Here is a 17,346-nt window from a genome sequence, read left to right on the forward strand (position 1 = left end):
ACATTCCTCAACCCTTTTCACATTTTGTCCCACTATGCCATCAAAACCTCAATATTTGAATGGTATTTTATAGTGCATCCAGAAAATATTCCCAGCTATTCAATTTTCTACATTTTGATGTCATGCATCCTTACTCAAAATTCTGTTAAACTACTCTCTCTCCTCAAAAGACACGTATTACTCCATTATCACTTTGGGGAAAAAAAAGTTTTGAGCTTTTAGCAAATAAAAAAAACAACAACACTAAGTTACTGTCAGGGATACAAAATCTGTCCATAGTTTGTGGTGTCCTGTCAAAACTATCCAAGTTTCAATTTCTAAAAATGTCTCTAATCCCATGGTTCTCTGTTTCCTCCCAGAAACCAAACCTGCATCAGTAATGTTCTGCATGATGTCTGCTTGCTGCGACACATGAACAGTAATAATGTTCTGACTGCAAATGTTTTGCCTCCTGTGTCTCAGAGCACATTTTTATTTAAAGACATCTGTTTCTTCAGTGTACGTATGTGTGTTGGGTTTTGTGAGCTCGTCCTCTTTTGTACTTATTCTGCTGTGCACTGGGCTTTTGTTTCTTTTTTTTTTGTTGTTGTTTGGTGTAATCCTGTGAGCCGACATACTGAGGGAAAACATGTGCTGTTTGCTCTTTCAGCTTCAGTACCTCCCACAACCTTGGGGAGACTGCAAGTCCACACCGATAGACTCAGAATTCTTCTCCACGTACAGCATCACTGCATGCCGCATTGACTGTGAAACCCGGTACCTGCTGGAGAACTGCAACTGCAGAATGGTTCACATGCCCGGTATGAATTCAGATTTAGCCTGGCTTGTGAAAATCTTTTTTTCCCCCTGTGGTGCTTAAATAAGTAACGAGCTTCACGTTTACATTATTCCAAATAGGTACTTCAACAGTTTGCACACCTGAGCAATATAAAGACTGTGCTGACCCAGCTTTAGGTAAGCCTGCACATTTTATCGTGTTCAGCATGATTATTATTATTTTTTTTTTTCTGGATTAAAGTGTGAAACCCAGCGCTCGGGAGGTTTGCCATGAGCATATTCCTGGCTTAAGATAGTTCTTATGTTGCTTCAGAAATTACTTTCCTCTCAGATAGTGCTGAAGCAAAATAATAAAATTATTGTTTAAAAATTCCATTATGAAGATTTGCGATGTGACTGTGCTTCGCTGAGCTCAAATAAATTGTACCAGTTTTATTCCCTCCTCCCTCCTCTTCTCTCCAGTAAGATGGCTTCAGTCATTATTTGCTTTCATAGAAAGTGAACGATGGCAGCAAGTATATTTCTGTTACATGCCGTGGTATTTTTAGCACCAATTAAAAGCTACTGTGTGCAGTTTTTTTTTTTTTTTTGTTTCTTTTCTTTTTTTTTTTTTGCTTTGTTTTCAAAGAGATCGCAATATTTTTAAATGACTTTGATCATCCACAGACTTTTTGGTAGAGAAAGACAACGATTACTGTGTCTGTCAGACCCCCTGCAACATGACTCGCTATGGCAAGGAGCTGTCCATGGTAAAGATCCCCAGTAAGGCATCTGCTAAATATCTGGCTAAGAAATTCAACAAAACTGAGCAATATATTGGGTAAGTATTATGTAGTAACAGTGAAGTATTTAGTCAGCTATTTATTTTTTTTCCTGATGCATTTTGAGCCAAGTCTCCATCGTTCACCTTCAATGTAACAATAATGAAAGAATCTTATTCAGGTAAATGTGAGATATAAACTGATGTAATGTTATATATCACAGGATATAATATGTGCTGGGTATACTCTTGTCTGTCCTCTACAGAGAAAATATATTGGTGTTGGACATCTTCTTTGAAGCTCTAAACTATGAGAAAATTGAGCAGAAGAAGGCCTATGAAATTGCAGGGCTTCTCGGTAAGACTCTCACAGTTGCCTATTCTCTAAGAGAAAAAAGCATGACTTTGGTATCAGCACTTAGCAGATCCCTGGTGCAAAGTTCACATTGTGCATCGGAGCCTGGTGCTTTGAGGCTTCCTCTTTGAACTCTCAGATAGGCTGAACACATTTTCATAATCTGATGCTCTTCCAAGGACAGCAGGGCTGGTTCTGATGAGAAACTGGGCCTGCGTGGACACTTTTGACAACTCTGTTCAGATTGCTCAGAGATACAGTGAATTAGATGTGACAGCAATGGGAATGACTTCATGCACCATTGTTCAATTAATGTACCTGCCTATATCTGTTAATCTCTTCCTCTGTAGGTGACATTGGAGGTCAGATGGGGCTTTTCATTGGAGCCAGTGTTCTAACAATACTGGAAATATTTGACTACCTATACGAGGTAAAAACTTGGCCTTTTTTACTTATTCACATGTAATTTGGAACTATTATCATAGCAAAGCTTCAGTGCGATATTATTTTTGTTTTATTTTATGTAGACTTTATATTGCCTAGAGAGTACTTGGTGAGACTACTTTGTAGTCTCACCAAGATTGGCTGAGCTACAAAGTTTCACAAGGAAAATGTAAATATGCACTACAGGTTTTAGTATTTACATATCTATGACTCCTTAACAGTTCATTAATCTGCAAAATACTTGCATCCCATTGACTGTCCCTCAGAATCCTTACAGGACAGGAAAAAAGAAGGATGCCCACCAAAAAATAGCTTTGTGAATGAAAGTGCACCAGTAATTAAAATGTCCCTCCTCATTTCTTGTTACAACTAAAAGCTTCTCTGAATACATTTTTCACATAGAAACAGAAGCTTTTTCCTATTCTTCTTAACAAAAATACCTCAATATCAGTCACATTATGTGGGAATCATCTGTTAACATACATTTTTAAATCTTATGACAAGTTCTCAATTGAATGTATGTCTGTACTTTGAATGGGTCAATCTAAGACATGACCATCCTGTGTTCTAAACCATTCCATTTTATCTCTAGATGAAAACATAATGTCACTCTCCTGCTGGAAAATAAACTTCTGCCCCATTAAAGTATTTTCTATTAAAATCCTGTATTTAGCTCCATACGTCTACCCTTTAGATGTATCAGGGATTATATGTCCCTGATGAAGAAACTCATCACCCTTGCATAATGCTGCCAACACCATCCTTTAGGATTATGTGTTCAGGGTGACGAGTTCTGAACACTGCTGCAGTTTTCCATCTTTTATAATGCTCCTGATCACATCACCATCGTCTGTATTTTTGATTCTATGTAACAGAAATTGTACATGCTACTTCTCACATCTTTCTAAAAAAAAGAATTTTCTTCTTACCTTTCTTCCCTTAAGGCCAAATCTGTTCGGAGCGTGATTTAGAGTTGGCAACTGCTTCTCCCACCGGAACTGTTGATCTGTGCCTTCTGGGACCATTGAATTGTTCAAAGCTTAGGCTGATTTTTTTTTTTTATAACCTAAACTTTCTTTCAGTTTCTCATATAGCTTCATTATTTTTCTTCATACTTTTCACTGATGATTTCAAGCAAACCTCTAAAACCTTCACTGAACATCTGGATTGATACTGACCATACATTATGAAGCTTATTTATTAATAAGGGGACATTTGACGAGACTGCATTAGATTAAATTTAGTGGTTTCAGGGAACATAAATGCATACTTTATAAGTGTTCAGATTTTGATTTGTTAAACATTTAAAGAGTGGGAATACTGTTTTGATGCACTGAATGCTTTTTATTTATTTCTGATGTTAAGTCATCCGCTGAATATGTTACAGCCTTCTAGAACCATATTGTGAAACCTTCAATTTTTTTCATTTTATAGACCTTGTACACCTAAAGCCATCTTTATGCTTGAAAAAGTGGGAACCGAAGGAAAACATGCAACTGCTGTTTGCACATGTGACACCAGGAAATTGTCCACATGAGAAGTGGAGAAAAAATAAAATAGCATGAAAAATAGGGTTTTGTGTTAATTTAGAGCATGATACAAAAGAGCCACTGTGAAGTTTGGTGCTTCTGGTTTGCAAAACTGGGAGGATGGAGAAAAGACTATCAGCTTGATATACATTAAATAATGTATATTTCAAGGTGAATTTAAGCCAAAGCCAAATCTCAAGTGATTGCTACATAGGTGAAAAAAGACCAGGATCCTCATATTTTCCACAAATCATCACTAAATACAGCTTCAAAAATGCATTTATGGAACTTATTTCCCAGACTTCAATCGAAATTGCATTTTTTTCTTTGACTTGAACTAGCACAAAGATTTGTAAAATAAACTTTTTACCCATAAGCTATATGAGCAAAATGAATGCATGAATAAATAAAATGAGGATACTGTGGCAGCAAAAAGTATTTTTTTCTTTAGTGATTACAGTTGAGCTTTTCATATGCCAAGATTAAAACTGCAATGTCTGAATTGCTCTTGCTCCTTATTGCCTCTTAAGGCTATATCTCAAGTGTCAAAAATATGCTGAACTTTCAACGCAAATGTGGAAACTTCATGAGGCAGTCAAATGAAGAAATAACCAATGTAATAACTGAACTGACTGGCAAAAATGAGAAGGAAGAAGAGAAAGATCCAATAACAGATGCGGCTAAAAACACAAACTGCAAATCAAAACTACAACCAAGGATTCTGCTGTGATTTCAATAGAATAAGAAATTTGACAAACATCAACTGAATATAAACCAAGCGTTTTATAGGTAGACTTCACGGAACCTCATAGGCCACTTTCAAAACCTACATGGATAAATTCAAACCAGTTTTACAATGTCAATTTTACTAACAAATGACTCACATTTATACTCAATAAACACTTAATTTCTACAATAATTTTTCTTTAGAATATAATGAAATCCAGTTGCTTTAAGCCTTACTGCTAAAAAAGCAACCTGAAATGTCAACACTTGCTAAATGTGACATTTCTTCAGCAGCAGCTGTATTTCCCGAGAACTGCAGTGTTCATCTTTTTTCAATCTTAGTGGAATTGCAGAAATAATCTTTTCAAAGATCTTGAACGTCATTAAGTCTTGCGAATTATGTTTTTTGTGTCTTCTTTTAGGTGTTTAAGGATAAGGTTCTGGGTTACTTTGTGCGCAAGAAACGGCCGCAGCGTTGTCAGAGCGACAATCTGGTAATTATTTTTTTCTTGTTCTCTCTGAAGGCAAGTGGATGAATAAAAAGAAGGTCACGTATCACTGAATGAGCTAAAGAACAACAAAATGTCTACTCACATTTTAACACTAAATAGTGCAACATAGTCAGAAAAGACTAAAACTCATCAACTGACATGAACATCTGGGAGAAATAGTATGTTTTTCTTTTTCTCTTTTTTTTTTAGAAAATATACGAACCCACTCAACTTCACATAGCTGCTTCTCTATATTTATTGTAAGAAGCTAAAAAGTTTTGTTGCTCACAGATATTTGAAAAAAAGTATCTTTCTTAATTAAAAAGATCCTTGCAGAAAAAGACAGCGAACACTCAATGACAATAATAAATATACATTATACAAATATTAATATTTTTCAACAAAAGACAATCATTTGAATTGTAAAAAGTGAAAATTTAGTCAAATGTCAGATTTTTAATCAGCAAAAAATCCTTCTCTCATATTTCAGTGACTTCTTAAATTAGTAAACCAATAATGATAAAAGTAATAGTAATAATTCTGTAAGAGAGGCTGGACAATTAAATCCTCTTCAATCTCATAATTTGTAAGATGTGCTAGCTTGTACTTTAAGTATGATTTAAGCTTGCATTTCACTTTACCTTCTTATTTCTTATTTCTACTTATAAGTAAGTTCACAGAAAGTTTAAACATATGTTTCATAATTTAATCATTATATTTCAAACTTGTTTTTCAGCAACTGTCCATCTGAGAGTTACCAATGAATTATTTCTTCCGACGTCAAAAAGTAATACGCATGCAAATATCTTACCAGCAATGGACAACTCTCATAACTCACAAAGCATGCATGGCATTAGACATTTGTTGTCACAGAAACCAGTTATTCTTTGAAGTGGTTCTGGAGTTACGGAAGAGTATGCTACCAGTGACCTGTGTGAAGTAAAAGATGAGAACAGAACATATAAAGCCAAACTTTCTGATGTGATGTAAGTGGTTTAAAAAACACAAATTTTAAAGATGTTCAAGAGAAAGCTAATTTACTGATTAAATAAGATGCCAAAAGAAGCATAAACTATAGTTAAGGTAGGTGCTGCTTAAACCTCTCAGCATATCCTCACCTCAAAAGTTATGAATTATCCCTCTAATAATTTCTAAAAGTACAATTTAATATCTACCAGCAATCATTTAAGCTTTATTTGCATATGGCCTCTTATTATCACAGAGAGTTTATGGTTTTTGTCACAATTAGTTTCACACCAATTCTTTTTGCACTATGTTTTCTAAAGTCCATGTTCCTGTGTTGATAAATATGTAATTTAAGTTTTATGTAGAGGTAGAAAACATTCTTGCTTCCCTGTAATATGGCAGGAACAATAGAACAGATTCACATCCAAGAAGGCAGAGAGTATGCTATTAAAATAGATTTGAAGATTTTATTGACCTTTTATGTTAGTGTTGTTTTCAGAGTCAATGAAGCCAACTATTTCATTTGAGCAATGGGGAAGATTTTCCTTAAATCACAGAATTTTGTGGAAGCCAAATGTACCATGCAGGAGAACCTCCACCCACCTCATGATTGACAGCAGAAAAACATCTTCTAGATGTTACTAACCATGTATTTATAATAATAATAATATTATATTTATATATATATATACAACAAAAATTTTGTGCATTTCAGAAAAAGCTTAGCCTTATCGAAGCTAAAACTGTTCTTGTATTTCAGTGTCATTGTAATTAAGGTAATTTCATTAAACTTTATTTACAAGTGGGCATTTTTTGTCTTTGAGTTTATTCCGCTGCCCATTAGGCAAACAGTTTTCAGAATACTGAAAACACAATGCGTGTCACATTTGGGAACCAAGAAATATGGCACAGAAAATAAGTTGTGGCTGACCTTTTTTCATTTTCTGCATGAGGAATTTTAGCTTGTGCATGCTTGGTTGGATAGGGTTCAGAACTGATTTATTATAGAGTGAGAAGTGTGTATAACAAAAAGTTTATTGTGTTTCGACAGAGTGAAGATGCTGTTTATATAATGGGCACGAGCCAGTACACTAAAGAAGAAATTTGTTTAAGTTTGAATTTATTGGATTTCTCCTGTGGGGGAGGGAGAAATTGCTTAGTGCCCTAAGCAATTTTTAAACTGTTTATCTTTTGTATTTAGCTCCATATACACTCCCTTGAAAAAGTATTTAGACTCTTTATGCTTTGCACATTTTGTCATGTTACAGGCACAAATTGCAATGCATTTTATGAGAAGCACCTGTGACAGATTAACACATAGTAGTAAATAACTGATAAATAGAAGGAAATGACATTAAGATGTTTTCATTTGTTTTACAAATAAAAATTGAAAATGGTGGCATGCATTTTGTGTTTAACCCCTTGAGTTAATAATTTGCACAACCACCATTCCCTGAAAGTACCACCTTCAGGCTTGGGGGGTTTGTCTCTAACATCCCGATCATGTATGCTGAAATTTGTGGTTGTGACATGAGAAATTTTAAGAAAGGCCAAAGGTGTTTAATATTTCACAAGGCATGTATGTCATGTGGTCACCTTGCGAGAAGCCATTGCTATCATATTTTTGTTTCTGTCCAACATGCAAAAGTTGGGCCGAGAAGTGTCCAAACATTTGCACTGTGTCTGTTATTACAATTCCATTGTCATATCTCCTTTTACACTACCGAAGAAGAAAGTATGTTATCTCCAATTGGATTTTGAATGAGGGAAAATATTGCAGGAGATTGATAAGCAGATTGGTACAACGTCTTCAATAAAACAAGCGCTGTACCAGTCTGTCATGGTTAAGAGTGAGCAGTACCGCGAGGGAACGCTCTTATTTCACTGACCTATCGACGTTCCGATCTTCATCTACGGTCACAAGCTTAGGTAGTGATCTAAAGAATAAAATTGAGGATACAAGCAGCCAAAATTACTTTCTGTTACAGGGTGTCTGTGCTCTCCCTCAGAGATGGGGTGAAAAGCCCGAGCCAGTTGTGGTGGCTCTGGCATTTGGTTAGGATGCCTCATGGATCCTCTCCTGGTGAGGTGGCTGCGTCCCACCAACAGGAGACCCAGAGAAAATCCAGGACATAATGGAGAGACTATGTTTTCCAACTGGCTTGGGAACACCTTGGGATTCCCCTGGAAGAGTTGGCCCAGGTGGATGGGGTCCCTGCCCTTCGATGAAATAATGGCTGGATAGATGGACAGATGGATGGATGGCTGGATGGCTGGATGGATGGATGGATGGATGGATGGATGGATGGATGTTTTATTCTGAACTCTCATTACCCCCATTGGTCATCAGCACATCTAGATGTTAGTAACCAGTCTTTCATTTAAAAAAAACAGCTTTACATTTAGTTTCTGGAGACCCTGTAATGCAGTTTCTCCTCAAAGTTTACCTTATAACATTTACATTGTTTTTTTTATTATTTTATTTTCATTTAAATCACCCTCACCCATCTTTCTTTTCATCATGTCTATTCCAGGAGTTTCCAGAGAACCCAACCAGCCCTGGTGTCACGCCTAATCATGCCCCCAGGTAGCACACCCCATAAATAACAGATGCTCCCTCCTATGCTGTCCCTCTCTTTCATTCATACCTAAGATTCATGCCATGCATCAGTGGTTACAAAAGAATTATTTGGAAGTCAAAAAGAGAGGGGTGATTAACCGGCTCTGGTGAGCATTTTGACATCTTTTTCTACCCCAGGACAGGTCAGTCAAGAAGAGTGTCTGTTTTTTTTAGGCTCACAAAGAGAGACAGAGTTGGTTGGATTCTCCTGTAAAATTTACTCTGTACAGTATAAAACCTGCTCCATCCACTGAATAATGATGCTTTCCCCATATAAGTTAAAATAAAACACATATTTACTCCGCTGTACAAAACATTGGCCCACTTGAGACCCATTTGTCTCCCTGCAGTGCAGAGGTCCATTCAGCTGCAATGCATTTCAGGCTTATGCCAGATAACATCACTAGATCATCACATTGTGACGTGACGTTATCACAGGCCTGCATGCAATGAGTTTGCCTGATATACATATGGGTAGTTGCTGGAATAATATTTTTCAGAGTAATACACATCGACAACTTAAACATCAAAAAGTGATGTATTGTACAGATTAACTGGACACAAAGTGATGTATTCCAAGTCTGTGTTTCTCTTAATTGTGATGATTACAGTTCACTGCTAATACAAACCTGAAATACTGTATTTTCTTTATAGAATATTAGAATTTTAAGTAAGATCAATAAAAAGGACTTTTATTCCTGAAATGCTATGACATGATTATGACATTATGACATTACATTCGTTTCCTGACAAATGTCCAGATGCTCATTGACACAGCATTCTAAGAGGATAAACTACAAATTTCATATTGTGAAGCAATATAAAATTTGCTTCACAAGGCATGATCTGCAGCTTTAGTCGACATAGTCATAGCAACCACATGTAAATGCATCCAGAACATGGCCGACAGCTGTGTCTTGCTATTCTTGAACTAGAGAACATCAGAAGTGTCTTGTTTGGACTCTGGATCAGTGGTCCAGACATTATTTCAGTTAAAAGCAAATGTTGCATTTAATTTAGAAAAAAATGCAAGTCAACAAACTCACTTGATCTGTGCCCCATAAAACATTCATGGATCACTATCAAGATGAAAATGAGCTAAGGCTGAATGTGAGCTAAAGGCCATTATCAAAGCAACATGAACTTCCTCAACATATCAGCAGAGCCGCATGCATTCAACACCAATGTGGTAATTAATGAAAATAGAGCTATGGACAAGTCTTACGCACATTTATTGTACAAGTACATGGGCATACTTTTCAGTAGATGTTTAAGAATTTAATATATATTTTTCTTTAATTTGGTCTCATGAAATATTGAAATAAAAATAAAAAATTAAGATTTTCATTAGCTATAAATTATAATCATTTAAATTATTAGAATTAAGTGCTAAAAATATTACTCTGTGTGATGAATACGTATAATATGTGTTTCACTTTTTGAAATATTGAAATAGATCTTTTTTTTTAGATATTCTGATTTATTGAGAAGACTTGTATCTACATTTATCTAATGGATTTGTTCTGCTCTGATAGGACAATGTAGACATGCAGTATGTTGTTGTGTCAAATTCCTAGAGCTTTAGATTTGTACTTACTAGTGCAAAAACACAACTAAAAATATATTTTCTTTCTCCTCTCCCTGCTTTCGTTCCTTTCACCCCACCACCACCCCTCTACATATGTAACATCTCCAATCTGGACTCATTACTTCATCTTTCGCTACATATGTTTATGTCATTTATCATCTTCAATGAAACATCCTGCCCTTGTGTCTGTCTCAATGATAATCATCTGGCAATTTTTTTCTGGTTTTGATTAATGTCCCCTCACCACATTTGATTTTTTATTTTTGTTCTTTTTATTTATGTCCAACGTTCACTTCGATTTTATCTGTTTATCGACTTGTTGGTTTCTTCCTTCTTCGCCATCTCCTCCTCCCTTAACCTGGTTGAACTCATCTTCCCTGCTTCCCCCTCCCCACTCTGTTTTTTTTCTCCTGCAGAGCACATGTGACACCCTCCGGAGTCACTCGGACAGTCTCGGATTCACGCCGAACATGTTACCTCGTCACCCGACTTTAGGCAACTTTGAGGAATTTGCTTGTTGATGACGCAACGCAGGGGCTGGGGCACATTTTGAGACTTGACGGCAAACTGTGAAATAATTTGTGCATTCAACAGATAAGCATTAAGTGTATGCTCAAAAGCAGTCTGATAGAAATAGAATATCACCATCAACACACACAAAAAGAGACCACTTCCAAAACAGAACTCAGGTTTAACACCCATGTGAAGGGCATCAATGTTCATTTCATTCACGTTTCATTTTGTATCTTTAGTTTTGTTGGACTGTCATTTCAAATCAAACAATCCTCACAGACAAATCTGTCTAAAAATGGGTCTACAATCTATGTTGAGTTTTGTAACAGCATTATGTCAGTTTTGCTGTGTATTAATTAAGAAAACAACAAATATAGGGACTGGTACGTGCAAAAGTGTTAATTGTTTTCAGGTCTATATGTCCCACCACTTAAACCAGTGCTGTATTGAATAACCATATACTTTTAAGAGGCAATTGTTGGTTGAAAGAGCTTCTAAAATCTGAATAAGAATACATGACTAGTGTTGCCTTTTGCTACATTGAGACTATTAAATGTCTCTAATTAGACAACTGTGCTTACTTGACTTTGAAAAAGAGCAGGAACTTCAATATTTGTACATTTGTACATTTGCAGTATGTATTGTTTTACAATTACTATGTGACATATTGAACCAAAATTTAATTCATTTTAAGTTGTTTTTGGTGATGAAAAAGGCATTTGATTGTAACTTCAGCTTATTTAAAATTTGTTTTGGAATTTTTTTCTTTTTTTTTGCATTTTGTCCCATTTTGTTTTTTATTTAATTCTCCCTCCCATTTAAAGGGATGCTATCCAATTATCAGTTCAAATAACATACACATGATAATATGTTTAGTCACTGAATAGACAGAATCTTAAAAGCACATATCTGTAATTTAATTCATCATAGACAACAAGGACATTTCAGCAATGCATCATGTCCAATACCAAAAATATTCTTTGTCTGACTCACATACCAGATTTTTTATTTGCCAAACTTAATTACTCCTTTCCAGATTTTTCTTCTGAAACAGAAGTTCTACCAGAACACATGACCTAATAAGTTATGTTTCAGATATTAATTGTGAATTACAAAATTATTCTGACATTAAGTAACATGTGGCTCTAATATTTACATATATTGCATTGGTACTTGAATAAAATTATCTTTTTTTTTCCTTTTTTATATGAACATCTTGGACTGAAATTTCTATGTCCTATACGCAGTCTTTGAATGAACTCAATTGTTCAAGTAATATTTTGCTGAAATGATTTGAAAATTATGTCAGGCTAACCTGCTGTAGCAGCCTTTCAAAGCATTCGGCATGCAGATGTGAGCGAATCGTACAGACAAATTGGAAAGTATAGCACTAGAAAACAAATGCTAATATTGAATCATCGCAATGACATTTGTGTAGCATTCACGTAAATTTTGTAGCAGTACAGAATATGTGCCAAATATATTGCTTTTCTGAATTGTGACAGTCATGGAAGAAAAATATGACATCACTAAAAACAGGCTGTGGCTGCCTAGCTTAGCTAGAGATAAAGTTACTATTGCTGCAGTGCCAGACAGGTAAAAAGGTGATTCTGCAACTTTTGTTTTCTCAAAGTCACATATTGTCATGCACCAGTGAAACATAATGCTGATATGCAATATTATGATAGGTTTTAAATAGCCCTGTACATTTGAAATGTTCTTCTTGACTTGAAAGAATTGGACAAAGGATATTTGCGATAGGCATCCCGTTTAGCAACTGAATGGGAAATTTGACAAAAAAAATTTAAAATATATAAAATTATTTTAAATCTTTAAAAAGTATATATAAAAACTCATTTGTGAGAAGCTAGATGTAAGAAAAACAATCTTGATTGGCTATTGTAAGACATTTTGTACAAACAACAGCATTAAAACAAACAACTAACAATGTCTTTTTAAAATGTTATGTTTAAAAGCTTAAAAACTATTTGGAGCATAGGAGAGGTTTGATTATACAGTGGCCTGCCTTTCTTCACTATAAACGAGATGTTCTGATCACAGATAAATGTAAACCAGTCCAAGAAATACAAAGTTAAATATTGGCACTGAAATTCAGAACAAGAGTAAGATATGATTTGACGTTGAAAGAAAATACTTTATTTGCCAAATGAAGTCATTGAACACATTATTACGAATTTCTAATTTCAAGTTTCATCACTAATTTGTAATTCCTTGCACAATTTATTAATCTTTACAAAACTTGGTAGCTTTAAAACTTAATTGTATTTTATTGGGATTAAATGTGATAGACCAGCACAATGTTCATATTTTAAGGTGAAAAGGCAAAATATTTTTCGACATTTGGGCGCTGTGACATTGTAGCCACTATATCAGACAAAGAATTTAAGATGACTATTGTAAAAAGAATATCAGATGAAGAAATTGAAAGAGCTTAAACAGGATTAGCCGAAAGAAAATAAAATATGTATATTTACCAAAGCACCCTATTAAGTCTGATTCTCAGTTGTTCTACAAAGAAGAATAAGGAGACATTGTTAATGAGAGATATAGTTGGTGGTGAGACATACCCCTATAGACCTGCAGCTATAATTGCAGTATTGACTCAGGGTGGCTAAATACAAATGCAAGTCACATTTTACAGATCAATTCATTTTTGCATCTCTTACTTTTATCTAAAACTTACGGACTAATTTTGTCTATCATTTAAAATCGCATCGAAGTTACCCTGACATTGAAGACTCTAGTGTAAAAATACGTGAAGTGGGATAAAGCACTGTAATATTTTGGTTGTTGCCACATTTGTTGTCTGAAAAACTACCAAAACTAACACTGTAATGGGGAAAAAATAAAATAGCAACAGGGACAACAAAAGTGACATCTTTCACTGTGAATGAACAAGAATTATGCCAGATGATACCACAACCGAATGCAAAAATAGTAAAAGGTATTCTAAACTTTTATTTAACTGAAACTTGGAAACAATGGTTTTTCACATATTTACAAATATGGAGTCTCATTGGGTTATGAATAAACACTTTATTCTGGGAGGTAGAGCTGAGTCTCGTAGCCATATCAGCTAAAGTGAAAAAATTACTTTGAGGTGATGAAATTTCCATAATCACTTTCATCTCTGGAGAAAAAAAAAAAGGTAGTTTTCATAAATGCAACATTGATTTCACTTGAACAAAAACCATTTGGCTTGCTGCTGCCCTTCTTATTTAACCTGTTCTTCCATCATAGTGTCTTAAAGGTATTCAGCAGCACAATCCCATGTGATAGTAATGTATACACTACTAAGAAGAGTTTAAAAAGACTGGTGACATTCCGAAACTTGATAGAAACTTGTAAATACCTGCAGTCAAATGCTATAAAAAAATAAATAAATAAAGCATTGCATTTTATCAGTATTTATTAACTGATAAATACACATAGATATTATTCTTTATCCATTAATAGAATTTGGATTCTACATCTTTTTGGGGATTACACGCTGACTTATAAAATAATTTGCCTCAAACATCATAACCATGCTTCACAGCACTACTCAGTTTGGTTGATTTATTAAGAGCTACATTGTACAAATTGACTGACCACTGTATACAAACATTATAATCCCAGAAAATGTAATAAGTCACAAATAAGAGTTTGTGATGTATAAATTATCTAGTATAATAAACTATATTTACCAATTCATGCTTAAGTACATAACTTTTATCTTGGTGTCATGCTTCTTCCTTTGTTTCAGGTATTTAAGTCCTTGTCTCTCAAATATCGGACCTGTAGGTACTGAGCAACCTACAGGTCTCAAACCCACCTTTTTCTTTCTTTCACATGAAAGGTTTTAGATGTAACAGTTTCATTTTATGGTGTTCAAACAGCTGTCGTGTTATTACTTTGTAGTTTGTGTCTTAGATGACTGTTGATGTGAAGCACAAACCCTTGGAAATTAGCCATCTCTTGAAAGCCAATGATGGGATGTCTGTGATCCTGACAGCCTTGTGTGGCTCTAATTTAAAATGACACACACTGTTAAATATGATGTGCCGTAGGCTCTGACAACAGGAACAGGAACGGAGCTACTTTTAAGGCAGATCTTTTAAAAGGTTTTACATTTTCAGGACAAAAAAAAGATAAATGGAGTTGCAGTAAAAGCAATAAAGGTAAATGTGGTTATGAGAATGGTGTAAAAAGAAAAAAAAGGAGAGGGACTTGAGCTACATGAAAATAGGTAAATGTCATTAAATTAGAATATTGTTGGTGAATTTATTTCTGTAATTCCATCCAGAAAAAGAACTATTTCTAGCAGGTATTGATTTTATTGATATATATATATTTTTTTATAACTCTGGTCTACAAATCCAGTATACATAAGTCCAGTAAAAACATTTTCATTTTGAAAATGTTATATCATTATCTACACAGTCGAAAAATGTAATTGCTGAAAAAGCTAGTTATTCCGAGTCCCTTATCTGAGCATTATATTGGAAAGATAAATGAAAAGAAAAACCTTTAGAGAAAAAGGTGCACGAGCAACAGGGTTGATAGACTTGAGATTATAAAACAAATTGTTAGAACATTACTGAACCAGAGACAATGTCTAAAGCATAATATCCAGGCTTAAAAAGAGACCTGAAAGTCTTCTTTTTAGTTGGAAGTATGTTTTACACTACAAGTAGCTATCGAGGTCTCAGAGTCTGGAGGATATGGCACAGAATCCAAGTTGCCTGACAATCAATTTAAAGTTTTGATTGTCAGCTATAATTTGGGGAGTCATGTCATGTGCTAGTGTTGGTTCACTGCCTGTTTTCTAAGTTCTAAGTCAGCACAGCCAGCTATCAAGACATTTTACAGCACTTTATGACTCTGCTTAAAAACTATGAGGAGATGGTTATTTTATCTATCCTCTAGACTTGAATCCATCCCACGCTACTTTAATTACCAATACTTGTTTAGTGATCAGAATATTACTATACTCGATTCACCATCAAGTAAAATCTTCGGTGAGGCCTTAAGCCTCACCGAGAATAAAGATTACAGTAAAGAAGAGAAAGACAATCACCAAACTTAACCCAGCAGACAAGCCGAAGGTTGATATGAAACAGCCTGCATTCCTTAACACGTCAGTAGAGTAATGCCACCTCAGTGCCATAATGCATTGAAGCAGGAACACATGCAAAAGAAGACCTGACCTACTGTAAAGTACAGTACATGAACGTACTTTTCAGTGGGCTGTTTAATTTCTGCATTAATTGTTTTTGTTGGTCTTATGTCCTAATTTTACAAAATATTTTTTGGTATTTTTATTAGCTGACAGTCATAATCTTTAAAGTCACCAGCGGTAAATGTTTAAATATATTACAGTGGTTAACTTTATGGATGATAGAATTACTGAAAAGAATTTATTAATTACATTCTAAATTAATGATATTAAATTATTCTGCATAAGTAGCAGGAGTGGATGTAAACATAAATCTACCAATTGTAACAAAGGTATGAAGGTGGCCATTGTATAAAAACCATTACCATCCAAACATTTAACACAGAGGTGCCAATTATTGTTACACTATGATGCTGCTCTGATGCTGCTGCATTGCTCTGATGGATTTGGGTGGGAGTTAAGTTTCTGGGGGGGAAAAAAGAAAAAAAAAACTGACTCGACTTTTCTGCATAGAGATCCTAGATGATGGCTTTGTTGGAAGGTCCCGGGTCTTTACCTCTAACCCCAACCCCTGCCTTATTACATGTAAAAGAACAGCAGAGTGTACCTGAGCTGGCAGAAATCATCAGTGAACTTCATGAAATTGATATTTACTGCATAGCTATAGTCAAAATACAAGTATTCTAAACAACAAAACTATTTTATGCTAATATTTTACAGCAAATCACACATTTTCTCCTTGCATGATCATTATGTATTCCTAATATATCAGATCTATCAATGTAATGATAGCTATGCTGTTCACTTTGTATTGTCCATGGTGTATTTCTGGAGTCAGATGAATCAAAAAGGGTTTTCATCACATCTTTATGAAATGTATTTGACAATAATACACACAAACCTCTTAGCTATTTAAGCAAAGGTTGTTAAAATATATTGCAGCTTAAATTGAAGCTAAGGTGTGCCTTTAAGACAGATTCTGACAGGTAATATCATTTTATCCTACCCAACACACACATCACAAATATCTGGAGACCTGGAGTTGTTTCATCTGGCTCTACATGCACTCTGTGTATTTTACTGTAGATATGTGATTTTAACTCTGTATATTAAATAGTTATTACACACTTGACTATGTGGTTGCCCATGAATTAAAACATTTCCTCTTTTTAAAGATCTTGACTGACATATGGCATTTTATATCTGTTTTTACACATCGCGTATTTGATATATTTACTTAGCAGACTAAGTTTATGCACGTTAGCACAGACCTTCAAGATGTTAAATTAAGATAGATTAATCCCATGTGAAAATTATGATTAATTCATAATGAATCATTTATAATTAGTCTATATAAATGATCAATTTATAATTTTCACATGTCTGAAATTTTGAATT

The 17,346-nt window shown here is 34.7% G+C and overlaps 1 protein-coding gene across 4 annotated transcripts in view; it reads left to right on the forward strand.

Annotated features, from left to right (window-relative positions):
* The window catches only part of asic1c (acid-sensing (proton-gated) ion channel 1c), a 99,828-nt gene extending 82,704 nt beyond the window's left edge, over nucleotides 1-17,124 (forward strand). For 3 of the 4 annotated variants that reach the window (XM_055032805.1, XM_055032806.1, XM_055032803.1), the window contains exons 4-11: nucleotides 650-800; nucleotides 898-954; nucleotides 1,444-1,597; nucleotides 1,804-1,895; nucleotides 2,243-2,322; nucleotides 5,014-5,085; nucleotides 8,583-8,635; nucleotides 10,673-17,124. In XM_055032805.1, coding sequence (XP_054888780.1) covers nucleotides 650-800; nucleotides 898-954; nucleotides 1,444-1,597; nucleotides 1,804-1,895; nucleotides 2,243-2,322; nucleotides 5,014-5,085; nucleotides 8,583-8,635; nucleotides 10,673-10,751 — 738 coding nt within the window. In that variant the 3' untranslated portion in view covers nucleotides 10,752-17,124. The remainder of the gene's footprint in view (nucleotides 1-649; nucleotides 801-897; nucleotides 955-1,443; nucleotides 1,598-1,803; nucleotides 1,896-2,242; nucleotides 2,323-5,013; nucleotides 5,086-8,582; nucleotides 8,636-10,672) is intronic. The other variant, XM_055032804.1, reaches the window with a different exon arrangement.
* Nucleotides 17,125-17,346: the final 222 nt, after the last annotated feature.

This window comes from Poeciliopsis prolifica, unplaced genomic scaffold (genome assembly GCF_027474105.1).
Source record: "Poeciliopsis prolifica strain line A6 unplaced genomic scaffold, Auburn_PproV2 SCAFFOLD008, whole genome shotgun sequence".
NCBI lineage: Eukaryota > Metazoa > Chordata > Actinopteri > Cyprinodontiformes > Poeciliidae > Poeciliopsis > Poeciliopsis prolifica.